The sequence below is a fragment of the Grus americana genome, chromosome 1 (genome assembly GCF_028858705.1).
Source record: "Grus americana isolate bGruAme1 chromosome 1, bGruAme1.mat, whole genome shotgun sequence".
In the NCBI taxonomy this organism is placed as follows: domain Eukaryota; kingdom Metazoa; phylum Chordata; class Aves; order Gruiformes; family Gruidae; genus Grus; species Grus americana.
The window spans coordinates 172,025,346-172,051,291 of NC_072852.1; the positions used below are offsets into that span (position 1 = coordinate 172,025,346).

At 40.7% G+C, this 25,946-nt stretch overlaps 1 protein-coding gene across 1 annotated transcript; it reads left to right on the plus strand.

Annotated features, from left to right (window-relative positions):
- The first annotated feature begins 1,968 nt into the window (after nt 1-1,968).
- On the plus strand, nt 1,969-25,304 carry OBI1 (ORC ubiquitin ligase 1). Its single transcript, XM_054804759.1, has 6 exons — nt 1,969-2,394; nt 7,125-7,260; nt 8,257-8,348; nt 9,990-10,238; nt 13,518-13,606; nt 22,957-25,304. The coding sequence occupies exons 1-6, from the start codon at nt 2,323-2,325 to the stop codon at nt 24,458-24,460; spliced, it is 2,142 nt and encodes a 713-aa protein (XP_054660734.1). The 5' UTR covers nt 1,969-2,322; the 3' UTR covers nt 24,461-25,304.
- Nucleotides 25,305-25,946: the final 642 nt, after the last annotated feature.

The following is a 25,946-nucleotide window of genomic DNA, read 5'->3' on the forward strand; positions in this document are numbered from 1 at the left end:
TTCGCCTCACTCGCTGCAGTCTCTCTCTCTCTCAGAATTAAATATTTTTCATGCCCCTGAAGAATTGGTAACATCATCCCATAAATTTCAACTAAACCTCAGGCGCTACTAGATCACAAATAATTTTTGAAGTATTCGTTCACTGACTAGGCATCCAACTTCAGCAGAAATCTGCTAAACAAATAAGTTTAACCTCCTTACACAGAAAATATATTCCTTTTAGCAGCTTATTCAGAAAAATAAGCTCCTTTACAAGCTATTTTTGGTTGACAGAAAATATATTCATCCCAACAGAGCTTGTTCTCTAACAGGTCACTTTCCAGTTACATATACTTTTTTGAAGCAGCAGAAGTCATGCCTTTGAAAGGGCTCCTGCTTTATCCCAGATTCATTTAAAAGAGTTTCACATGTCAACTGTAAGATGCATTTCCTCGGTTTTGATTTCTCTTTCATGCATTTACCCCTTCTGCTCTTTGTATTGTCTATTCACATTTTTTTTCAGTAAACATCAATATAAAAATAAAGCTAAGAAAGATAAATAACAGGAATTCGCTGCATTCCTATGCAGTTCGACGGCTCTGCGATAAACACACTCAACAAATTTCAGGCTGCAGTGGTTCTCTTTAAAGCTCAAAACCCAATAATTTTACATTTCTCTTGCAAAAATTCTCTGAGCACCCTCCTACTTAAATGGCAGGTCAGTTGTGCTAGCATCTCCTCACAGTGGATGTCCACTTATTCCAATTTATGATAATTAACAGTATGTCCATTATGTTGCTAATTGGTTCTGTATTTTACTTGACATTAAATCATTTTTGCCAAAGTTTACTAAAAAGTGTTGTGTTTTAACATGTGAATACTCAATCTTTATCAAGCGCACCTTATTCAAACCTGTCCTTTCCCGCCTAAGGATATGTTATCATCAAAGCCGCTAGGCCTCTTCTACACTGGAATGTCACCGTGGATTAGTTTGCTTGCTTTATTTGCAGTGACTCACCTATATCAAATTGAAATGCATCCGTGCAACTCTGCTATGTTGGCCTAAGATACTTTCCTTGTTAATCATTGCATCCACAACTTTACACTTGTTTGAATTAGCTGCTCAGCATTCTAAGCATTTATCATGTGGTGCAATGTTAAATCACTCAGGTCTATAATTTTCAGCATGCTGTGGCACGTTTACAAGAAACTACAGGAATCCTGCGACTGAGGTCAAGCAAGCAGACTCCTAGGAGCCTCCCGTCCCGCCAGCACCGCTTCCCAGCTGCTCTCCGGCAGCCTGGAAAGCGCAATACTGAGGCTCTGCGATTTGGAGAATCGTCGACGCAAGCTGGGTGACAGACGCGAATTGTCATCCGTGGATTTGGCACCTCGGTTTCCATGGATCAGGACAGGATCTTCCATCGGCCATCATTAAGCAAGCGACACCGCGTACAGCACTCACAGGGCTTGGGGGCTTATCGCAGTCCTCGTTTCCTTGTCGCCCTCGAAGCCACAGCTGCGTGGGCTGTGAAAATCCCACCTGAGCCAACAGGCAGTGCTTTGGGCCAAGAAGCAAGGGGTTTTGGCCTGCAAAGCAGGAGGGCAGCGTGGGAGCCAAGGGGCCATGCCAGGCATGAGATCGCTGCTGGGTATGGGCTGCTGCAGTTGGGGAAGGGGGGGCTTTTGCCCGGGGGTCTCCCCTGGAACATGTTCCCATTTGCTGTGTTGCATTTTGGAGTAGGAAAAAAAAATGGACATGGGGAAAAACACAGAAGGCAGCTCAGGGGAATTAACAGGATTGAAACGGCCGGTTTATTTAATTTAGCACAATGAAACCCTAGCAGGGAAAAGCTTTATGGGGGGAAGGAGAGCCCTTGTAACCGTGTTGGCCTCCTCCTGCAAAGGGCCTTTACCAAGCGCTCCCCATGATGCCCTGTTCCCTCAAGAAGGCCGCGTAGGCCAAAACCTCCGCGGGCCCCCAGGGCATCTCCTCGGGGCCGCGGGCCAGCGAGGCCTAGCCCGGCCTGGCCCCGGCGGAGCTCGGTGAGCCCCAGCCTGCCCCGAGGCCGGGCCTTTTGTGGTGGGGGGCGGCGGCGGGGGGACGCAAGGGGGGCGGCAGCCGCCGGCGGCGGGCAGAGCTGTGAGGGGGCCGCGGCTCCCGTCCGCCCTCCAGGGGAGCGCTGCAAAAGCGCGCACTGCCTTCCCTCCGCCGGGCGGCGGCTTGGCCTCGCTGGCTTGCCGTAGCGGGGCTGGCGGGGGGCCGCCGCCGCCGCTGCTGCTGCTGCCGCCGTTACCGCCTGCGGGACTTCCGTGCTGGCGGGGACACGTCAGGCCGCCGCGATGGCGCAGCACGGGCCGAGCGTCACGCTGTCTCTCACGCTGCCCATCACCTGCCATATCTGCCTGGGGAAGGTAACGGCGCCGCTGCTGCCCTTCCCCCTCTGTCCGCGCCTGCGGGCGGCCCGGCGGTGGGTACGGGGAATGGGGGCGCCGGCCTGGCCTGGCCTGGTCTGGCTGGCAGCTCTTCGGGGGGCTCCGCCGTGGCCCGTAGCTCTGACCCCATCGGGTTTGTCGCTTTTAAGGGGGTGCTGCTCCGCGCTAGGAAGAAAGTCGGGGCGTAGGGTCTCTTCTCCAGGGGGGAGGGGGGGGAGGGCTTTTCTCGGGATGGTGAGGGGTCCCGGCTGCGAGCGAGGTTTGCTGCCACCGTTGGGATGGTGGGAACCGTGCGCCCCCCCTGCAGGAGCCTCCCCGGGGCCGTTAGAGGACGCTGGCGGCCCCAGACCCCGAGGCCGCCCCCGCGCCGAAACGTGGGTGTGTGGCTCCTAGGGTGAAGGCTTTGCGCTTCATTTTTTTATCTTCCAGTATCAGTAGGATAATCTGATTTAAAATATTAGGTGAGATTGTGTTTGAGCGTGGTGCTGTGTGGTAGAGAACAAGTGAAACAAAGAGGGGATTTATAACCAAGTGGATTTAAAAAGTACTGAGCAAACTGCAGCGGTCTGGAGAAAGTTTCCGTTTCCTCTTTCTGACCCTTTCTCAGTCCCTTCCTCTTCTCCCTCGGGAAGCGGAGTGCTCTTGCTAGTCTGCGCTTCTCTGAAAGCCCCAGAGCTCATTCCATAGCTGTCACTAATTGCTTCTCAAATTCTTTGCTCATTCCCCACTACTGGTTTTTTTGTGTTTTTTTTTTCTTGTTTCCTTGCTCTGCAAAACAAAACAAACCTCTTAAAGCACAACAGTAATTACAAGGGAAGAAATAGTCTTTTATGTTTGTACTTTGGCATTTGCTGTCTGGTTTCTTTCTACTTCACGTGGCCTTTACTCCAAGACCTTTTCTGCTGGAGTGGTAACAAAAGAATAGGCACGTTTGATGTATAGAGTAGGTGTAGGCTGGTAGTGAGAGTAGTCAGACATCTCCCTTCTCCCTTAACTCTGACTGAGAGTGATGCTTCTAGTAACCACGTTTACTCATTTCTTGTTTTTTCTGTGGAAGCCGAGTGGTCCTGTTATCTCTCCTTTTCTATTTATCTATTTAATGAAGATGGAGGCGAACACAAATTTACTGTGTCTGTAATGCAGAGTGGAAAAAGAGGAGAGCAAAATCAATCTGACAATGTATTTGCTATTTGAATCTGATCCTAGTGACTGTCTAGTCTAAACACTTGATAGATTCGTTAGGTATTCACTCGTATTTTGCTATAAGGACACTGGGTTATTTCAAGCCACTGTTTTCTGAAGTTGGTCAGGAATTTATGTTGCTGAGTTTGTACTGGAAGAGATTTCTACACTCTTCTTACTTGGTATCTTGCACTGAGGTAATATATTAACGTTATTATACTGGTAATGTCTGTAATAAAGGTATTTGAGTGCTTTCCTTTTCAGATGCATGAAGCTGTTTAAATTTTGCCAAAGTTGACAGCTTTGGCTGTCTTTTTTTTTTTTAATACGTATCTTTGTCTCTAGCTTGGAACTTCATTGAAAAACTTCATCAGAAAAAGCTCTTCTCAAGCATAGGGTTAGAGGAAGAAAAAGATTTTCCCCTTAATTTAAACTAAAGAACTTGCTGGTTTTGTCCTGTCTTGTAGGGGGGAGCAGAATGTGTCATGGAGGGTTGACATATTGTAATACTTCCGTGGTTTGTAGCATGGACTTCAAATTGAGTAGAAGGCCCACCGTACAATCATAATGTACCTCTCGCTATCTCTGCAAAATTTGCAAAGGACTGACTGCAAAATAGAAACTATTCGCTGTGTGAATAGTGAGTGTGGTAAGGGGATAAAAAGAGATACTGAAGAGAAACTCATTCAATAATGTCAACCACTCATTGCTTTTAATGAAGGAGAAATCTTGGGGTGGGGGTAGGGAAAGTTACCTCATTTTGTTAGTGTGAACAGTATCATAAAGTATATTGGCAAGATGTGCGAATAACCATTTATAATAAGAGTTAATTTCTTGGATAAATTTCACGTTTGTTACCTGAATGTTCTTTTAACACAGTCTGGGCTATCTTCTAATGTATCTGCATTCACAATTAGCGAGCAGATCAGAAGCCATCTGCATCTGGCTGTTAGGTTTACTTATCCTAGAATGACCGTAGGTGTCTCCTGTTGGTTGTGGTGTTGACAGTTTGCTTGGGCACACAATTCTGTGTGTGTTAAAACCCGGTAGGATGTCTGGAGATCTGTTCGCTGGTATCGCTGTGCCTGCTTTTCCATGCGCCTGCTCCTCCCTTAATGCTGCCTGAAGGTCCAGAAGTGCCTTCAAAGTGACACGGATGTCTACAGGATTTGATTTTGATCTGCGTAGGAATCGCGTTGTTCGTGGGGGAAAAATAAGGAAATTGCTCAAAATCACCTAGCTGATCAAGCCTTCTCAAATAAGCTGTATTCTTTCTAGGCATTATGGTCGATTAAGGAACTGAAACTGTGCTGTAATTCAAGTGAAATGCTTTTTTAGTAACGAGTATGTCGTAATTTCCCACCCCCGGGGCTTGTGGCAGTCGGTGGCTCAGGGACCGGGTGAAGGGCAGCGGCACCCCTCACCATTGTGCGACATTTCAATAGCGGCTTCTGCTGTTGTCGCCTGGATTGCTTTGTGTGGGTCCTGAGCCAACAAAAGTATAAACCTCAGCCCTGAAATGAAACTTGTAAAGGTGTGTAAATCAGAAGCACTGTACCCTGGAGAGTAATAAACGTGACTTACTATTTTGCTAGAGATATGGAGTAATCATTCACGTGCAAGAAGTGCGCTTCCATGTCAGGTTTGGGGTAACTGAGGGTCTCTTGCTCCCCACGGGGGAGACCTGCGCTCCTGAAATGTCTTTTCCTGTTTAGATTATTTTGTGTTATTCTGCTCTGTATCCTATGATCGTCATCCGTATAACCATTCTCAGGCTGTTTCTGAGTAAGAAAGAAGTACGGCTAGAGAAAAAGTTGTGGTTTTTTTCTTTCTTATAGCTGTTGGTGGGAAAGCTGGGGAAAGCTCTTTTTCTGGTAAAGAAAAGTAGTAAATAACAAGATTCTTTTTTTAAAATAATTGAAATAGTAATATTTAATGCAAGCATTAGCATAGCAATACTTTGGAAACATTTAATCACAGAAAAAGCTCCTTAATTAGAGGTGAAAGCGTGCAGACACTTGGAGAGATCACTTCTTCTCTCTATATTCACGCTTTCAGTAACTTGAGTTTCTGTTTGTATATAGATGAATCATTTGGCTTCCAGGACTGTCATATTGGAGGTTTTAGGAATATTGCGAATCCTGTAATGTGACAAAGGCATCAATAGTAAATTGGAGAAGAAGCTGACAGATCTGGGCCTTAATTCAGGTCCATATGTATTTCAGTGGTAAAATGCTTGGTTTTTAGCTTGTGCAACACTGACTTTATGGGTATGATCGCTACAGGACACATCTAATCTGTTTTCCCAAGTGGTTATTGACTGTCCTTTCCAGTTGTTTGCTTCTCCCTGCCAACATTTCATTTTTCCTTTTTAGTTTAACTACTTTACTAATAGAATGAAAGAGGAAGATCTTGGGGATGATGAGGACTTACTTTAAAGTTGAAAGGATTCTCTTGAACTTGGATTTTAAGTGCCACACAGTAGAATCTAAATTAATAGGTACTGATACTTCTGTGTCTGAAAACATGTTTCTTGGGCAAAGACGGGGTGGAGGAAAAACAAATAATTATTTCTAAGACCCCTAACACAGTTACTAATGTTAGGTCTTAAGAGATTTGAGAGTGTGTATTACAGTAAGCTATAACAGAAGCTGCAATAAGGCAAAGATAGAGGGGAAAGTCTTTTTCTTCCCTATCATATTTGGTCCCTCTATGCACATTTACTTTCAAACAGAGCTTATAGTTAAATGATAAGAGAGAATAATGCATTGTCATTAATATTTTCTAAAAGTTTGTTTACCCTGATGTTTTGGAAGGGGAGGGAAAGCTTCTTGAAAGGATCTGTGTCTGATTGGAATATTTAATCCTTCAGTTAGCTGCCCCGTTCTTGGGTAATGACTTATTTAGTAGCAATGCATATCTATCAGGAGGCTTGAATTAGTGATTGTTGGTTCATGTTTCTGCTCTGTGGTTTTGGCCCTTATCCTTTTTAAAGCTGATTTCCATGAAGCTGATTATGTGTGGGCTAGAGTTAATCTGTACCGCTATCCGTTTCAGTGACACCTCTTCCAAGGCAAAGTATTGGTTGTTGCCAGGAGCAATCCAGCATTCCCTCACTTTTGGAAATCAGTTAATGTGTGTCTTTTGGTCGTCTTCTACCTAGGGAGGCGAATGCATTTCACTGGAGTGGTTGGCTGCAGTTCTTGGAGGTTGTGGGGTGAAGGAAGGGTGCCCACCACACTGTGTATTAATGAGCTCTTGGAATCAGGAACCTTAGTTTTGCAAAAATGGTTGTAGCTTTGGCTCCTTCAATAATTGGGAGGTTTGGTGGTGTGAATCAGGAGGTCACTCCTAGCTAGCACTGTGAAACACCAGTGTCTCTTTCCTGCAAGACCAGCCTTGCACTGAGAGATGGAGTAGTGTATTTTCATATTCCATTACCTGAAAGAGTTTTAAAGCATTCATAGTGTCTTTCTATTTGTTTTCTTTTTTGTTTGTTTGGGTTTTTTTACCCTTAATACTAAAAGGTCCGCCACCCGGTCATCTGTGTCAACAACCACGTCTTCTGTTCCATTTGTATTGAAGTGTGGCTGAAGAACAATAATCAGTGCCCAGCTTGCAGGATTCCCATCACGCCTGAAAATCCTTGCAAGGAAATTATAGGTAAGGACAACTTCAGGCTTTGAAATAACTTTCTGGTAACTACTGCTGGAGGAGATTCTTTTGAATCCAAAGATGTCTGGTTATTTTTTCCTCTGTGTTTTTTTTCACCACCATCTAAGGAAGATCTGACTTTAAATCTTCCTGGAAGCACACATAATAGCTACAAGGTAAAAATTTCAAAGATGATATGGGTATTAATGGCTAGATTATTCAAAGGCAGCAAGAACACTGCGGTTCTAATGATTGTTTTTTAAATCTTGGTTGGACAGTGGTGCCTTTACCTGAAAAAAAATGCATCTTGCTTTGAGTACTCTACTTATGCATTGCAACCTGTTGACCCAGAAGAATAGCATTTAGCTAAGGAATTGTGTACTTAAATCCAGAATCTTGAATGAGTACATGGTCTTTTTTTTTCTTTTTTGTTTGTTTGTTTAGTTTTGTTCAGCATTTCATCCTTTTTGCTTTATTTTTAAGAAAATATCTCTTAGCACAGAAATAAGACAAAACTACAACACCTGGATGAGGATCTGAACTTGCCCAGAGCTAGGAAATACTACAGTCTTTATTTGACATAAAATGTCAGCTCTGCTATTTGGTTCTGAGAGAAAAATACATCTGAACAATCTCACTTTAGAAACTTACACTATCTTATACTAATTAAATATATGTTTGATTCCCTCCCACCCTTAGCTCTGTTGTAATAGTGTGGCCTTAAATAAGATAGGATTCTGTCAAGGAAAATACCAAGTTAAAAAATTCAAAAGTTGTCTTCTTGCTCACAGGCAGGATTTTGACTTCTAAACATCACTAACTGCTATTTCTGTTTAACCTGTTCTGAAAATGAGAGGACATCAAATCTCCCATGGTCGTAGATTGGTCCAATATTAGTTGTCTTTGTAGTTGATAATATGAAAAGCACTATAAGGTGGATTACTAGTATTGAATTGACTGAAAAAGAAACAATATTAGTGTTTCTTTCATCCTGTGTTGCTTTAGGAGGAACAAGTGAAAGTGATCCTATATTTAGTCCAACAGTCAGAAAACATCTACGTAAAACAAGGCTTGAATTGCTCCACAAAGAATATGAGGTAAGGACATGGGAGTGTTCTGACTTTCAGATGAACTGCAACTGTTAAACTACTGCATACAACTTGTCCTTTGGCTTTGAGTCCCATTGTTTTTAATTTGAGTAAAGGTTTACACTGGGTCTACATGAAACTGAAGTGCATTAAAATCCCATCTTCTGTCTAAGGTTACGAGAGAGCATTTGCTGGTGCTTGAAGTGGTCCTGCTGAAGTCATGGTAATATTCTTTCTATGCTACAGGTAGCAGAGTACAGCCAAATCTATAGTTTTGTGGGAATTCCACCCCCAGATGGTATGAGAGGGTTTTCTTTCTGCATATTGGGTGTTGGGGGCTTTTTGTTTTGTCTTCAGTACATATGCAAACATTTTCTGAAGTAATTCCCTGTTGCTCAGGGAGACTAAATTCCTTCTTAAAGAATATTGCCCACTGTAACCTTCTGGCATAAGCTAATTTTTATCATTGTTGCTTTATTGTTTTCTGAAAGTGAGTGAATGCTTGGAAGTTTATCTCCGCACTCCTGCTGGAAAATATTCTCTTAGGAACAAGGTGAAAAGGTGTTAATAAGGAATATGCTTAGTTTGTTTCCCCAGCTGTTGTTTCCTTAGTAGCAGCAGTGTGAAGACATTGTGTATTTTGCAAGGAAACCTGTCTCAGGGAGGAGAATGAGTGAAAGGAAACGGACGCTGTATATATTCTTAACACTGGGGGAGTAAGGGCTGTCTTCTGTGACAAGCTTGCCTGTAGCTCAGCTTCTTTCATCCTCTAGGAAAGAAGGAATCAGGAAAAGGAGATTTCCTGCCTTTCTGTTGAATCAGCTCCAAAATCACACAGATAGGCATAGGATAACATAAATCTCTTCAGAAAAACTGAATTTAAAATGGTTGCTCTCAGGCTTGGGGAAAAAAATAAAAGCTTGATTATTCATGCAAATACACCTTGGATTTATGTAAATGCCATATATGGTCTGCTTTAGTAATCTGACCTTGAGCAAGTCAAGTATTTAAGTTGCTGAACAGTGTAGAAGACATGTTTTCAGGATAAATTATTTCTTTTTATCCCTTTAACTACAGGCTTTTGAAGGATTTTGCTTCTCTGTGGCTTCAGACTGATACAGCTAAGAGCTACTTTGCATTTTGAGAGTCTTTCCTAAGATGTTGCTACTTTTGTGTAGGTGGAGCCTCTTCCAGGCAGTGTTTTGTCCGTTTTAAATCTTGAGACTTTCAGCATCTGAACACATGATGTTTCAGAATGATATGAAACGTTCTCAAGTAACAGCAAATGAGTCAGCAGAGGACGACCTTAAGAACACTCTTGATACAGGAAATCCTCCCACAGAGTGCCCTAATAATAGATTCATGCTGCTGAATGCTTTGAAGCTTTTGGTCTGCCCGCCAGTTTGTTCAGGGTCCTTTATGTAGTGAAGGGATTCCCTTCATTAAAACCTTCACTATGCTTGAGTGTGCAGGTTGATTAAAATCCTACCTAGAGCACAATACATAAGCATACTTAGATATATGTGTAAGTGAAGGCACGCACCTGGGCTTGCAAGAACCCATGTTTCTAAAGTGCTGTGGGAACTTGCCAGTATTATTTAATTAATCTCACGCATTATTTTAATTCCTGTGAATTTCTGACACCTTTAGGATGAAATAGAATCCTTGCAAAAAGAAGTGGAAGATCTGAGAGGTAAAAATCTCAGTTTACAGACACAGCTGAAATCTCTTCTGGATCCTACAGCGTCAGCTTTGTGTTGCCAAAATGAGGAAACTAGCCAGTCATCAAATGAAGCAAGTACCAGTGGCCCAGAAACCCCAGAGGAATGGAGCCAAAAACTGAAAGCTGCCAATGATATATATGAAAAAGTGATGGATAATGTGGAAAAGCTCAAGGAGGTAATTAATACATTTCTTGTATTCTCAGCTATCTTGTAGTGTAACTGTTTCATGTTAGTTAAATGGGAGTGAGAGCTAGCATGACCTCTGGGTACTTCATAGATCCAGAAGAAAGAGGAAAAAATTGAATTCCAGTGATTGTTGGTGTATCATAGTATTTCCATACAGCCTTTGCAAGTGTCAGCTGTTATGGCTTGTTCTAGTGAGTCTTGTCTGTGACTCTTCTTCAACTCCTCTGTCACTCTATGACTGGGTAATTGGATTATAGTAGCACTTGTCACCAGTATTGATGACCAGATTTTTCAGGCTTGCAATAATCTATATAATATATCTATTTTACAACATTCAGTGGCCAAACACAGTACAGTTGGCTGAGGCAGATTTTGCACTATTGCCCTCCCTGCCAGCCGATATTTTTGGTGCAATTTGCTGAGAGTAACTTGACCCTTTGACTGAAAATAGACAAGCTTCAGCATTTTACAACCAGAAGATTCTTTACTGGAAATCTGCATCTTTTTTATACATCATGAATGTAATATAAAAGAAAACCTTATACTGCAGAAGGAGGGATGCAGGAGATGTGTGAAAATACATCTGAATAAAAATATCTTGCAAAATCTACCTGCGAGCACAAGAAGGATCACCTCAAACATTGAAGAAGAATGAAATTTCAATATTGATTTGAAAGGCAAGATGGAAAGAACTGGACTTGCATTTATTCAAAATGCTTCTTTTATTTCTTCTATTAACAATCCTGGGCTGCCTCCTGCAGAACCGAAGCATTATGTGTTTGGGACTTTTTTTTTTCCTTTGTAAGCATTTTAAGTGTTTACATCTTTCCTGTGCTACAGACTCAGAGGCCTATTATACAGTTCTCCCATTCTGCTGTTGTTAGTGGGACACTTCTAGATTTGCCTCTGTGTAGTCTAAAGCAAATTCTGGCCCTGATTGGACTGTGTGATAAACACTAAAAGGAGTAAACTAAGTTTCCAAAATTAGCTTTTTCAATAGCTTAGCTAGACTCAAGACTTCAACTTTACAGGCTGGGATGCATCTTCTGCCGTCCTAAGAGGTTCTCAGGAGCTTCAGAGTCACTTGTAGTTGGCAAAAAGAGATTCACAGCAAGGAGTTCTTGTCTGCCTAACTTTGTTTTTCCGTAAAGTTAGTGTACTGCCTCCTTTTTTTTTGTGGTGACTGAGGTAGTTAACTTTTTCCCTAGGTAAGTAAAAAGAAGAATATAGCAGGGACGAAGAGAGAGATGTGTTTGGGTTTGGTTTTTTCAGTATAACTTCAGCTTTAGCAAGAAAAGGGTTTTTATGCAGTCTCTGAATTTCGTTAAGAGTTAGATATGAATAGAGTTTTAGATGGGTTTTAGGGACCAGATCTTAACCTGTGGTCATAGAATCATTTAGTTTGGAAAATACCTCTAAGATCAAGTCCAACACTCTCTTCCCATCTGTTCCCTGTTCTACAGCTGCTCAGTTCCAGAAGTACCTAAAGTTACTTGGCTCTTCTTTTAGACCTTGTTTCACTTCTGAGCATGCACTGACCAACCCCAGTCTGAACAGCAAGACCTCTTTCCCATGTACACCTAACCTGGAACCAGAAACCTTCTTATCCCCTGAAGTATCTGACCCAGGCAGGACCTTCAACCACCTATTGCTTCCCAGTGAGATAGGGTCCTTCAGAAAATGTGGTTGCCATCACTTTCTTTTTAAAACCAGACTGAGTCAGGAAATAGTAGCTGCCTTTATTATTTAATGTCCTAGAGCAGAGACTCCCAAACTAGGCATTATTACTTTGAGTGGAGTTATAACAAGTATGGAAGTGGTGATACAAACCCAGTAGTAGAAATACTAGACAGAGTACACATATTAATTGGTTACATGAACTTGTTAAACTAGACATTGTGCTACAAGTGGGTGTCCCTTGCAGATTACTGGCTTGAGGGTTAGAGCACTCTCTGGGAGAAGGACACCTCAGAGAGGTTCAGTCCTGCCTTGCCATGTGCCAGCTGGATGCCCTACCTACCAACTTTATGCAAGTCATGCAATTTTCTATTTGATTGTGTGGCTGGGGGAGCTGTGTCTCTGGAAAGAGAGCAAGGTCTTGGCCACATTGTCCAATGGTTTGATGCTCCTTTGGAAGTGAGGTGTTCTGGATTCTTACTCATTACTTCCAGGATAGTTTTTTGTGGTTCTATTTTTTTAAATACCAAATAGTCAACACTTGGGCACCCAAGCCCATTCCTTTTTTACCAGAAGTTTCTATTTACTCTTGTGGGAGTGGTGGTCATATAACTTTTTTCTGCTCCATTCCCCCTAGCCCTCCACTCTCTTAGCCTCATCTGGACAGATTGTTGGGGATATTTGTATAAGCATTTAGAGTTTTCTGCCTCTCTTCTTGCACTGGTTGATGCTTCTGAAAAAGTACATTTCACTCCTGAGCCCAGTTGCATAGTTCCTTCTTCAGATCTAACTCTAGATCATACTTTTATTATGCAGTGGAAGCGTCACCTAATTGAGGCTATGAATTATGAGTCCTGGACTGGTAGTGCTGTTTTCAGCCTATGGAAATTGAGCAGACTATGAACCGCAAAGAGTATTTTCCACTTGTTCAGATGGTGGCATTCCTTGTTCTGAAAGGAACACTTCTCTTTATATGAAGTATCTTGTTAACAAGGGTGTCCGCTGAACTGAGAAGAAGGAGTTGACCTCAATTCAAGGAGTAAGAAGGGTTGTGAATCAGGAGTCTTAATCATAATGTCCTGGAAGAAAGTGAAGAAAGGCTGCAAATAGCTTGTCGTAATGGATTTACATCCATAGGATAATTATGCTTTAAAAACAACAAGCCAAAAAAAGCAATCTTACTCTAATTTGGAATGGAGGAAGCTGTTCAACATTAGTTTTGCTGATACCTGCACATTGTAATGTTAATGTACTTAACATATTTAGTCATGTGGAAAAAAAAAACATGGAATTGCCATTAGTACATCTCCTTAATGACTTTCTGTACTAACTAACATAGCTGTGTTTATTTCCCTAGATAGGACACTTGCAATGTATTTTGGGAATATAAATAAAAAATGTCTGTTCGCTATTCAGTTTTGCAAGCCATTTCCCATGGTGATTTTTAAGTGGTGTCCCTGTCTGAAGACTGTTTCCTGCCTTCACATTTCTAGTTCTGTCTCTTTAAAAAGGAGAAACAGCTTGTCCTATAAATATTAGAAGTCATTTCTGTTTTACTGTATACTTATTTTTTTCCTTTTCTTTTCCTTAGGCAAATAAGAAACTGAGCATGGAAAACAATAGCCTTTTAAGAGAGAATTTGCGACTAAAAGCTGAAGTTGATAGTAGATCACCCCAAAAGTATGTGAATATTTTAAAAGCTACTATATTTTATTTATAGACTGTTTAACTGTTGTAGGACTTTAACCTAAAACTGTGGTGGTGTATATGGTGTTACATATGTGTCTCCAGGTAGACTTTGGAATTTTTATCCTTGTAGACTCGGGTGACAAATGCAACTTAGAGAATAGCAGCAAGTCTACAGTAAAGGAATATGACATGACTACAAGTGCTATTCCTTGTGTTATTTGGCTGTTATTGAAGGACTGGATTTACTAGTTGAATTCTACAGTTAACTTATTTTTGTTATTGGGAAATGTCTAAATCTGGTGTAAGGTCTGTTACTGAGTGCAGAGGTTCTGGTTGTTGGTATTTGGTTTGATTTTTGTTCTTCCTTTTGCTGTCTTCAGGGTTTGTTCTGTGGACTTAGGCTCCCTGCTCAAGGAAAGTCCCTGATGGCTTTGTATCTGGGCAAGATATGTAGAATTGAGCTTCTGCAGCATGAGAACATCATTCCTAGAACTGACACCTGTGTTTAATACTATGTCTTAAACAGTTAAACATCCATGGCAATGATGTCAAAAAGCAGAAACTTTGCCATACTGATTACAGCTGTGTGCTAAGGTACTTCTCCTTGGAAGCACTTTGTGAAACAACGTGTTCATATTTTTAAAGTTGTGTTCTTTTCTTTCACTGGTTTTCTACGTTTTTTCTCTTACTGGTTTAGAACTTGGAGAGCTAAGAGCAGCATTGGCTAAAGGTTTATACAGTGCTTTTGAGGAAGGACATTGAGGGGTACCTGTGTAATGTGAGAAGAGAGCTCTCTGGATTTTGTTGTAGTTCACAACTCACTCACTGGAAGATGAAATTCATGCTTATAGTGAGCTTGCTTGCCAGGCTGCTTGTCATTCAAGACCACAGGAAAGAAGATGCATGATCCTTGTGCTATGCTGTTAAATGCATAAAAGTACATGCTGCCTTCAAGTCCCCTAATAAGGGAGATAGAACCCTGTTTAAAGTCTTGGCAATGGAGAGGGCTCTAATGGCGTGGAATGTCTTTTCCCATAAGGTTCAAGAGGGAGTTGGCAAAGATTGTGAACTTAAAGTAAATAGATGTAACTAAATAAATCCTAGAAAATAAGAGCTAGAAAAGACCAGATCATCTAACTTGATTTTACTTTTATGATGCCAAGTAAACTCCCCAGTGGAAAGAATTTCCATTTCTTCCAGCTTGTGCACGCTTTACCATCCTGTTGGTCAGAAAAATCAGGTATTGGGAGTGGGGGGCTTGTGAAGAACTAGTCTTTGTTGCAAGCTGATTATTTTCCCATCTTTTGCCAATGTGGTCTAAGCCAGTCAGTTTCTTCTTTAGAAGCACAGATATAGCCAAATGTTATTAGAAATTGGACCGTGTCAAGGTCTGTTTTGCACCCCAGATACCAGCTAGATTGACCTGTCCATGTCTCTACTATTAAACTTTTTTCTTCCCCCCCCCCCCCCCCCCCCCCCAGTCTCCAGAACAAATAGTCATATCCTACCTGCCTGTTGGAAATGATCTTTGGCCCATGTTAACTCTAGAACTGTGCATGGGAATTGAGGACATGAATTGAATTGGGCTTAAACTGGGCCAGGAACAGTTCAGACACTTTAGGAGTTTGCATGTCTGTATCCTGCTTCTGCTCTCTTCAGCTTTGGTTTTATTTTGAGCACAGTGGTATACTACAAGAATTTAAGTATATGCAGGAAAAATTTATCCTAGAAGAAACCCTTCAGCACATTAAATTTAGCAATTTTGATTCGCTCTACCTATACCCATTCAATTCTAGTCATGTTTTCTAGACTGCATTTGTCCAGTTCTTCTACGTAAGTGTGACTTAAGAGAAAAAGTGAACTTCTGATTTATTTGGCTTTACTCTACTCTCAGGGCTTTTCATCGTCTATGGTTTTCTGAAGCAATAATGCTTAGAACTGGGTACTAGATTCCAAATGAAGTCTCTCAGTAGCACTAAGTAGAGCAGAAAAACTCTTGTGTCTTGCTACAGCATCTTATATTGATATCTTGCAATGCAATTCTTGTGTCTTCATTTTACCTGGCACTTCTAGCACAAATGGCCAGTACCAGTTCTGCTAAACAGCTACTTAGAAAGTTACCTTCCTACTTCATTTTGCATTTGTGCTGCTAACATCCCCTTTCAAAGTGTGGGACTCTACCCATTTATTGCCTTTCTTCAGGTTGATGTTTTGATGCACATTCTTCTGAATTCCAGTCACATCCTTCAGGTGGTAGGCAGTCTCTCCCATCTTAGTGTTTGTTAGCAGATTTGATAAATTAACTTTCACCCTTGTAGTCATTAGTCTGGTCAATATGTAAACAAGACCTAACATCAAGACATTTTTCAAATGTTCTGGTTCTTATGGCAAACTTTTTGATAATATCTGAAAGGTTTTTCAACTAGGCTGCACACACTGAACAAGGGTTGCAATAAATGTTTTCTTACTTTGCTTATGAAATCGGAATTGAAGGCATAAGCATCAGAAGCCATCAGTGTCACTATAATTAAGCTTTTCTGTGTGGGTATGTTGGTTTGCCAGTACAGTTGTTTCAGTGTACTTTATTCAGAATTGTTCAGGAGGTAATTTTTGGAAAAAGTTTTTGACTGGCTCTCTAGTGCAATTTAAAACAGCTACCAAATTGGATCCACCATTGTTTCATTTGTCATATATTTTTTAGCTTCAGATTGTTAGGTATGGATTCATGCTTAAACAGCTGGCTAGGTAATTAGCTAAAAGTTCTATCAAATTATTTCTGAAAGATTTGTCAGTATTCAGTCACTTTATCCCAAATGTAGTTCACTTTGTGCATAATGACACTGGAGCTAAATATCACAACCTCAATTATTTTAGTAGGCTTTGCTTTATAGCAAAGGAAACACTGATGGCAAGTGAATCCTCCCTTTGTAAAGCAGACATCATAGGAAAAATATAATTAGCCTTCTTGAATGGTCAATAAAAAAACTTTCCTTTTATCATAGTGTTCAGTTTTTTCTTTCTTTGTATCCATTAAAACCTGCTGAAAAATGTCATGTATGTCAATAAAATTGACATTGCAGCCATGTCAGAGATTTTTACACAATTTTTTAATTGATGATGCTGATTCATTAGATTTTTTTTTCCCCTGAAACATTTTTGAGAATAGACCTTCACCAGAATACTATACCATCATATAACTGGGACATAGGTCTGAAAAGCAAATAGAGGTAAGTTTCTTTCTTGCTCTGATTCTTACCAAAGACCTATAGTCTCCCATTTCTCAGGCAAATTAGACTTGAGTGTTTAGTGGGTGTCACTTGCTCTTTGTTTGCTCTTTCTCCTGAGGAATTTTCAGTGACTTCCATTTTCCTGATACAGAATGAGAAAACTTCTAAAACTTAAGTTTTGCAGGATGATAAAGCCCTATTACTTCCAGCTCTACTTAAAATAGAAAACTGTTAGGTCTATTGGCGAGGCACAATGGATCTAAAAGCATTTTTGGCAAAGGGATGTTTGCTTTTTACCTGAAGGAAAATAACTAGCAAGTCCATCTGCTCCAGGGTATAGTGTATTTTATGAATGGTTAGATTCAAATTAGCTTGAACCAGACTTCTAGGCTTCCTAGGAGTCTTTTCCCTAAATATTTAATTTCTTCTGCCAGTTAAAATCCCAGTCTGAAAAACTATCTATAACATGCAGAAAATTGTGTTATCTCCTTTCTCTGGTTTTGTGAGTTGATTTATTGTTGTTGTTTTGGGTTGGGTTTTTTTCCTTTTTCCAGTTTTACTGTTTTTCTTGTCTAGATTTGTGACTTCAGGTGCCTGCACACTGAAATCTAAGGTTGTTGACTTTTGAGGCCATTCCATACAACATTCAATTTTCATCTAACTCAAATATTTCTACTCATGCCAGACTATTTAATTCAGTCTGCATTTCACTAAGCCTACAAATAGACTTCTAGTAACCTGTGTCCAGGGTGCACAGGGTAAGAACGCTATCTTCCTTGATAGAAAACTGGGCTACATTCTTACCTCCCCACAAGTTTGCTGTCCCAGAGGAGTGGCCGTTTTCAAAGATCAACTGCAGTGTGGCCTTAAAAGTAGATAGGAGAAACTGCTATTTAGTAGCATTCAAAACAACTTTGAGTTCTTGAGTCATAGCATTAAGTCCTGAGGAGGCACCCATTCCAGGCGTGAAGATGTAAATCTTAAGCAGATGGGTAAGGACATTCAGATCTCACTACTTGGTTTTGTGGTTTTCCTGGTGGACTCTTTGTAGTAATTCTGAAGTAATCCTTTCTGGCTTATGCTATTCACCGACTGTGGGTATAATCTGGCTTTCCTACGTGGAAGACCAGTGCTGCTTCACTGAAAGATGTTAAAATGCTTGGAAAGGCTTTACACATTTGTCTGAATTCACCCAGTTCCCTAAGTGAAAGGAAAAGCTCTTTTCAGAGCGTGTACCTGACTTGGCGGCTGTTCCGTTCAAATCCTGCTGCTCTACAGTCATCCAACAAACAGTAAAGCTTAGCCTTACTCACATGATGTGAAGGAAGTGGATTTCCCTGATGCTCAGGAGAGATTTCATGTGGAACGCCACGTGTCTTCAGGTTGGTTGTGAACTGTGCAATGAAAGGGATTTACTGCCCAGTATTTGTTTATATTGAAAATAACTTCTGCTTTTACAAACTTAGAAAATTAGCTATAGCAAGTGTTTCTACTACTTCCTTCAAGAAGGAGCCATTGTACACTTTCTTCTCTCAGCCAGTGTGGTCTGCAGAATGGAAAGCAGTAGTAGGCTATACCCAGGACTACTTCTTCAGTGGAACCAAATTCCATTACTAATTCATTTTTTTTCTGGCTTCAGATCTTAAATAGAGCAACCTGCATGCAGTATATCTCTTGACTGGTTTTTTGGGGGTTTTTTTTTGCTTGCTAGGTAAGGGCCCCCATCTGACAGTAGCTTTGTTTTTTTTCTTTTTAAATATACCTATGCAAATATGACACACTTAAGACAACTGTATATAACCTGGGATATTGTCTAGATGTTACTGCAGATCACCTTTCGTAGGTGATGTAGAGGATGAGTGCAGAACTCGCTCTTGTCCAGCTGCATGTTGTACATGATATCACAGAAGGACTGTAGAAACTAGTAGGGCTTTCAGCTGTTTTGTTCTTGGATTTCCTACCTTTTTCTTCCCATCTAACTGCAGAACCCAAGAGAAAATGTGTATCTAAATGATGGGACTGGGTTTGGTTGTGCGCTCTAGTGTTGTCCTGAACTTGAACTCTGACAAGCCCTGACTGTGCATTGTCATTTCCCACTTCTCACCCTTTGTTTTCTTTGGAGATGGATCATGCTCGTGTATCTGAGCCGCAGACCGGTCTCCAGTCTGGGCCATTGGGTGATTAGAACTAGAGAGTCATCTTCCATGGCATCCTTGCAGCCCCAGTCTTCCATAAATGATTGTATAGGAAAACTCTTTGCTGCAGCTGCTTACTGTCCACAAGGATAAATGTTTGCATGAGGTTGTGTGGTTTTAAACTGAGTCGATATGATTTAAGGGCTCAACTAGGCAGACATGCTACAGTCAGTGGTCACTGATATGTGAAAATAAAACCCTAAAGCTGAATGTGCCGAACTGATAGATGAGAAGAAACAAATGAAGAAAATTGTTCTCTTGTAGGTGAGAGACTGTTAAACTTCCCAAACAGTTTCTAAATGGACATCTTCAGGAGTACTTGAACATAACTAAGGGAACAGTTGTGGAATAACGTGAAAGGGGGTTACTCAAACGTTATAGCTATAATGTTAGTTGTTCTTGCTCACTGTAGGCAAGAGCTGACCACAACTTTCTGATTGGTGTCAAGTTAGAATCATGCTGGGACAAGAACCACCAGCCTGACTGAGGAAAGATCCTGAAATATGGGGTTCAAGTGCTCATCTAGACATCCATTGTCACCTTGGACACTGTAACATATCCAGTACACAGCATGGGGCTGGCAGCTGTGGTACAGGTCCTGTAGGGCACCTGTGTCCTTCCAGAGTGATACCTCAAGGCCAGCACTCATGTAAAAGACCTTAGGCCATCTAAAATGTCACTAGCTGTCTGTTCAGGTGGGATTTGGATCCTTCAGCAATGTTTTTCTGTTCACTTTGAGTGACCAGTAGTTTCTCTGGGCTTTCAGTTTTCTATAGAAAGCATGTACTTGAAACAAATGCAGTGAGATACAAACTCATTGTTTAAGTGATACAACTAAAGAACAAGACCCTAACTCTCAAAAGACTTTGTCCATGCGTGAGAATATGAAAAGTGCTCTTTACCACATGTATGCTGTATGTACTGCATTCTATTATTATTATCATCAGACCATAAATTTTTGGCTGTGGCACAGCTCACTGTACATCTGAAGAGAAAAGGAAGAGGAAATCTTTTAGGAGAGTGGTTTGGTTTGGGGAGATAGGGAGAGTTCTGGCTTCTTTCACCAAAATATACATCTTAAACTCTCTGCTGACCTGCCAGGTCAGTCATTAAAACACCTATGTCATGCTCTGGTCCGGAGTAATTGGTTTAAATATGTGCATTGTAATATGGCTGTCTTAAAAATTGATGTCCTTGAAAATTTGGGAAATGCGTGCGAGTCTCTGAGCAGGAACAGAAAGCAACTACTGTTCTGGTGCTTAACTGCAGAGGTAACTAACTGTTTATAGGCAGCATGTCATATGCTCCATTTCTGAAAACCAAAATTCCCAAGCACATCCCTCTGCAACAGTTAACATATTAGTGATGCTATTTGGCTTTGAACAACGTACTGTATATTTTTTATTTTTTTTTAACCTGAGGACACTTGTTATAAAAGTTGCACTTGAGAATACAGTGCTGCTTCCTCATAAGCAAATCTCAGGCTGTCACTAATGCTATTTGCATTAAATAAACATATTACACCATTTTTCCATTAAAAAGGAATTGCCAGGTATGCATATAAATGTAAACATGTTTAATTTTTATGTCAAAGTGTCTGTTACAGCAGACTCCAGAAAATCTTGCTTATTTTAGATAAGCATTTTCCCCCATCTCTCACTTGGCTATTAAGCTAAATTGTATTTTTGCATCATCATTATATCCTTTATTAAGCAGTGTAGGGTTTGCTCCTATAAGGCTGTGTGAACAGGTCTATTAGAGAAAGGCAAAATAAATAGTTTTGTATCACCCTAAGAAGCTGGAAAGGTCTTGCTTGAGCCCTGTTGTGCTACAGTGGCTCCTTCAGTATAGTAAACCAAAATCTGAGCTCCTTTTACTGAAGGAGGGAATAAGCCAAAATATGTCTTATATGAGGATGCTTATTTCATTGTAACCCCCTTCACCTGATAAATGTAATTGAAACATTCCTGAGCTGTCTAATTCTGCTTTTATCTAGGTTCATAAGGGAAAGAGAGGAAGTCCTGTGCACCCTTTTTCCCTTTTCCCTCTTGTATGCAACCAGAAAGGGATAAACTGCTACAGTCATTTGAGAAAACTTGTTACTTATAGAGTAAGCAAATGAAAAATGGTCTATGTTCATTTTTATGCTGACAAAGGTGATCAGGTAGAAGTAATGTTGAGGTGAGGGGGTCCTTGCCTCGATAGAGTTCCAATCCAGCCAGCTTCTTTTCAGGGGGAAAAAAAAAATCTTATTAAGTGAACACTCCTAAATAGAAAACTACTACCTTGCCATTTCATGTCTGCAAAGCAGCGAGTGGCACAAGCCAAAACTATGTGAAGCTGATCTGATTTAAAAAGTGGTCTAGTAGCAGTGCTGTGAAAGAGCCGACTTAGACTGTTGTGTGAATCTTACCCACCACTGAACCTCCTATACCAAAATCTTTGAACTCCTTTAAATATGCAGAAGCAGTTGAACAGTGAAATATGTCACTAGATCTGGTCACTCGTGCCCAATTTGTTTGGGGCTTGTGATACCCCTTATTCCTTTCCCCAGCTGCCCCCTTAACTGTATTGCAGTTGTCAGCATAGAGCAGTTACCTGCTGCTTTGAGTTCAGGAATTCAAGAAACAAAACACAGCTTGGTTCTTTGCTGGAAATGGATATTTTGCCAGCATTGTCGCAGGCCACAGCTGTACCACCTTCAGACCTCACTGGTCTATGGGTTGCAGTGGGAGCATTTTCAAAGAGGTGAGGGGATGGAATGGGGAAAATGGAACGGGAATTCCCTGTGACTCTGAAGGATGGACAGACAGACAGATAAACAGGGTAGAAATTCCAGGCAGTGTTTGTGCTGGAAAAGTGAGTATAAACTTGTGCTGTAACATGGAGCTACAAGATGTAAGGCGGAGGTTAGTGTAAGCCCATGTACAGAATTGTCATTTCTTTGTGATAGGAAACCTTATATGTCAGAGTTGTAGGGTGGCTGCAGGTCCTTCCCTCCTTCCCAATAATACCAGAACTTTAATTGTTTTTTCTTTCTGTAAATTGAAAGCTTCGGATGGAGCAGGGAATTCCCTGGTGCCCACCTGTCAGTGGCAGGTTAGAATTAGTCAGGGCATATAGCTGAAACCTTCACCTGCCCTCTGGGGAAGGTCAGTCTTGAAAGCTGGTGGAGGATGGGGGGAAGGCAAGTCCGTGTCTTGGCAGTTGAAAATGTGCTCGAGCTGGAAGCCCCGCAAACACACAACTTTCACAAACCACAAGTGGCAGGTTTTTTTGTGTTGGAGTCAAGGAAGAAATTAGATTGTTCCAGTTTTAAAGCTCAAAAAAACAAGTAGATCTGAAGCTAGTGGAAGTACCATTCACACGATGGCTGAGGAAAAGCTGTATATCTAATGGGAACATAATTGAAATGGTCTATATAAGTATTTGAACCACCTCAAAGGACTGTTGCAATTTCTGAATTTCATATTGGCGTTTTATATTTGACAAGGTGACATTGTGTAAGAAATGTATTGTAAAACACTGCTGTACTGTAGGAAAATGATTGAATGTAAATATTTCAAGATGTGGACCACTGTTCAAATGTTATCATAAATCTTTGCCATTGTTTTAGGGGATAATTCTTCATGCATATTTGAGTTGAATTGATAGAACCAGCCCCTGGAAGGGTAATCTGCTTCTTACTGCCTTACTACCACTAATAGTTTAATTTTGGCTTTTCAGGTATTCACCTCCACCTGTACGTATATGGTGATTTTTTTTTTTTGTCATAACTAGCAGAGAAAAGTTCTGACTTTTGCCTTCAAATTAACACAGTATTTAATAGCTCTGTTCTTTCTTGCAGAGTAAGCTTGTAAAGCATCATGAAAATGTCTTTTTCCAGCTTAATATTTTCTTTCTTTTTTACTTCTTGCAGGTTTGGTAGGTTTACAGTAGCTGCACTTCAGTCCAAAGTAGAACAAAGTGAACGTGAAATGAACCGTCTAAAAAAGGCACTGGAAAGAAGTGATAAATACATAGAAGAAATGGAGTGTCAGCTTTTGCAGCTGAAAAATGCAGGCGAGGGAACCCAGACAGTGAATGCTGTTAGTGAGAGAGCGCTTTCCACAGATGCCAAAGGAGCTGAGAGCAGCGAAGATACAATGTGTTTGAAAAGCCAAGTTGAGGAGAAAAAAGCTTTGACTTCCAGTCAGAGTCCTGACAGTCTGGAACAGCTGACAGGTGGTGGAACTTGTTTAAGCTCTTCTAGTCAAGGTGGCTCAAATGGCTCGAATACCCAGAGTGTCCCAAAGAAAGAACTATTTCCAGGGTGTCAGGGAGTTCTCCTGGATGAAAATACTAGTAATATGGATACTTGCTTAGAAGAGCAGTGGAATAAAATTGAGGAATGTACCCCATATAAGGATGAAGAACTTTATGATCTTCCACCACCATGTACTCCTTTTCTGTCTCTTAGTCGCCTTCAATTGAACACTCCTGATGGAAAAGAAAATGCAAGGAAACCATCAACATTCCTGAGAAAACTGAAATTTGAAGAGTTTTGTGACACTTCAGATGATTGCAGCAAAGATTCTTCAGAGCACAGCACAAGCAGCTGTAATAGCGACAAGAAACTAAACTGTTTTACTACAGGAAAATCAAGTTTTTGGGGGACCTGCCCAACAAATTTTGCTGAGAACTTAGATTTTGATGAATCAGAGCAAAATTCAGTAGCTGGTCAGTCAGATGAGACATCAGCAAAGTCCAGTGATAAAACAAGTTCTTGCTTACCTAAAAGGTTACATACTCTCTGCTCTTCCGAAATGAATCGCACAAGAACCTCCAGTGAGGCATCTATGGATGCTGCCTACCTCGATAAAATTTCCGAGTTGGACTCAATGATGTCCGAATCGGACAACAGCAAGAGTCCATGCTATAATTTCAAGTCCTCCGATCTTGATAATTCTTCAAAGTCAACAGAGTGCTCTAAGCTTCTGAATGAAACTGAGAAGAAACTGGAAGAGATGAATGAGGAAGAGAGTATGAAGTGTCCAGACACAAGTGATCTAGCAGTTGACAGAACTGGCTGGAAACCTGCTATGTTTTCCATCCTCTCCCCATCTGAGCTAGATATGAATGACCGCTTTCCACTGTTTACAGACCAAAACGTAGCAGCTAGTGATACCAAACCTCCAAACTGTTTATTTCAAAGAGACTTTTCCCAGAGTTTACTATTCAGTAATTCACAAAGGTTGTTTGAAGAACAGAAGTTTGGTTCTTGCTTTTTAAAGATGTCATCTGATCTGCACAACCAGCTTAATCCTCCTTGGGTATCTTCCTTTATAGCTGAAAGGAAAAATAAAAATGTCAGTCAGTCGACCAAGAGGAAAATTCAAAGCAGCCTTTCCAGTGCTAGTCCATCGAAAACCACCAAAAACTGACTGTGCTTGGAAATCAAATGTGACTCAGTCGTCAACCTGCAAATGTTTAATATTTACAGGTGAACTTAATTTTTAATGACTTCCATGCAATCTGATCCTGTCTGTTTTGACTACGTGAAAACTGAACATTCCCTTGCCCATTGCAAGCTCTTTCCTAGGGAAGAACCATTTGAGATTCTTTTCTTTGGCTGGGCATTTTGTTTACTTGGGGGTTTGGGTATATTTTTTTTTAAGTTTTCGAGTTACATGATCTTTGAGTTGTGAGCACAGCTAATGGGTCCCTTGAACAGGACAGTTTTAAGTGGTCTTGTCAAATCAGTCATTTATGTAAGAATTTGTTTTAAAGGTTACACTTCCCATTCCTAAAGATTACATTTTGTGTGTGTGTAAGGCAGCTACTGGCTATATATCCTATGGATTCATGAAATTGTTTTATAGCAATGTCAGTTTTGCCATAAAACTTGCCTCCCAGAGGAAATGTTGCTGCTTGGACTATTTCGTAGCACTGTACTGTACTGAAACTCTTGTTTTAAGTGGATGTAAGGTAACAGCCTCTTTTCTTTTCAGGGTTACAGCACTTCAGTTAGAAAACATCTCTTTAACACTGCAAACATGGCTTGTATTTTTTGAACTTAAGCACAATTTTTAATTTAGTTCCGAAAAAGCATTGTTATTCTAAACGTGTTCAGTATGCCTGTATAGACCATAAAAATGGGTTTGTATGCTAATGACTTGTTTACCTAATGTGCACTGAACATTTTACATTAATACTGTACCATTTTACATTAATACTGCATGCTTTTCTATGTGAATTGAATAAAACATGTTATAAGCACTGTAATCCTTGATGTTGCCTCAAATATTGAATTAGCAAAAAGAAAATGGTGAAACTTTTTTTTTTTCATAATTTGGAAAATACCTGAGTTTTGTAAAACATAAATGTGGGCTTACTCACAAAAAAAAATCAAATCTCCCTTCCTCCTTGTTAGACGTATTACCATGCTACTGTCAGCATCAATACAGTTGATGGAAATGGCTTTCGGCCTCTCTGGAGGTGACTCTTCCATGTAGTATTGCATAGGTCAACATAATGTGATGGCCTACTACAGGCAGGAGACCTAATTAAGCAGCAGAGCAAAATTGGTTTCTTTGCATTATTGTGTTTAAGGGTTTTTTTTTTTTAAGGGCATATTTAATTGTAAGATGCAGGTTTTTCTTTCTATATAGGCCTCTAATGGCATTTCTCACAGACAGACATCCTTGCTTCATCAATACCTATGATATGAAAAATCCATATGATGCCTTTTGTCCCTTTGAAAAGAGGGATAGCCACTTGGAGAAATTTAGTCCACTGGCTCATCTTCTGCAAAGTTAAGTCCTATAAGCAGTTTGAACAAGAACCACATTTCACATTGTAATGTGTACATGCATTCGTGCAAGTGGTGTGTCCGTTCCAAACTGGGACTTTTCTTCTTTGAGAAACAGC

Excerpts from the sequence above, each read along its gene's own strand:
- OBI1 (XM_054804759.1), top strand. The coding sequence starts at position 2,323 with ATGGCGCAGCACGGGCCGAGCGTCACGCTGTCTCTCACGCTGCCCATC. Across the intron at positions 2,395-7,124 it reads GCCATATCTGCCTGGGGAAG|GTCCGCCACCCGGTCATCTG; the intron begins GTAACGGCGCCG and ends TAATACTAAAAG. Across the intron at positions 10,239-13,517 it reads ATGTGGAAAAGCTCAAGGAG|GCAAATAAGAAACTGAGCAT; the intron begins GTAATTAATACA and ends TCTTTTCCTTAG.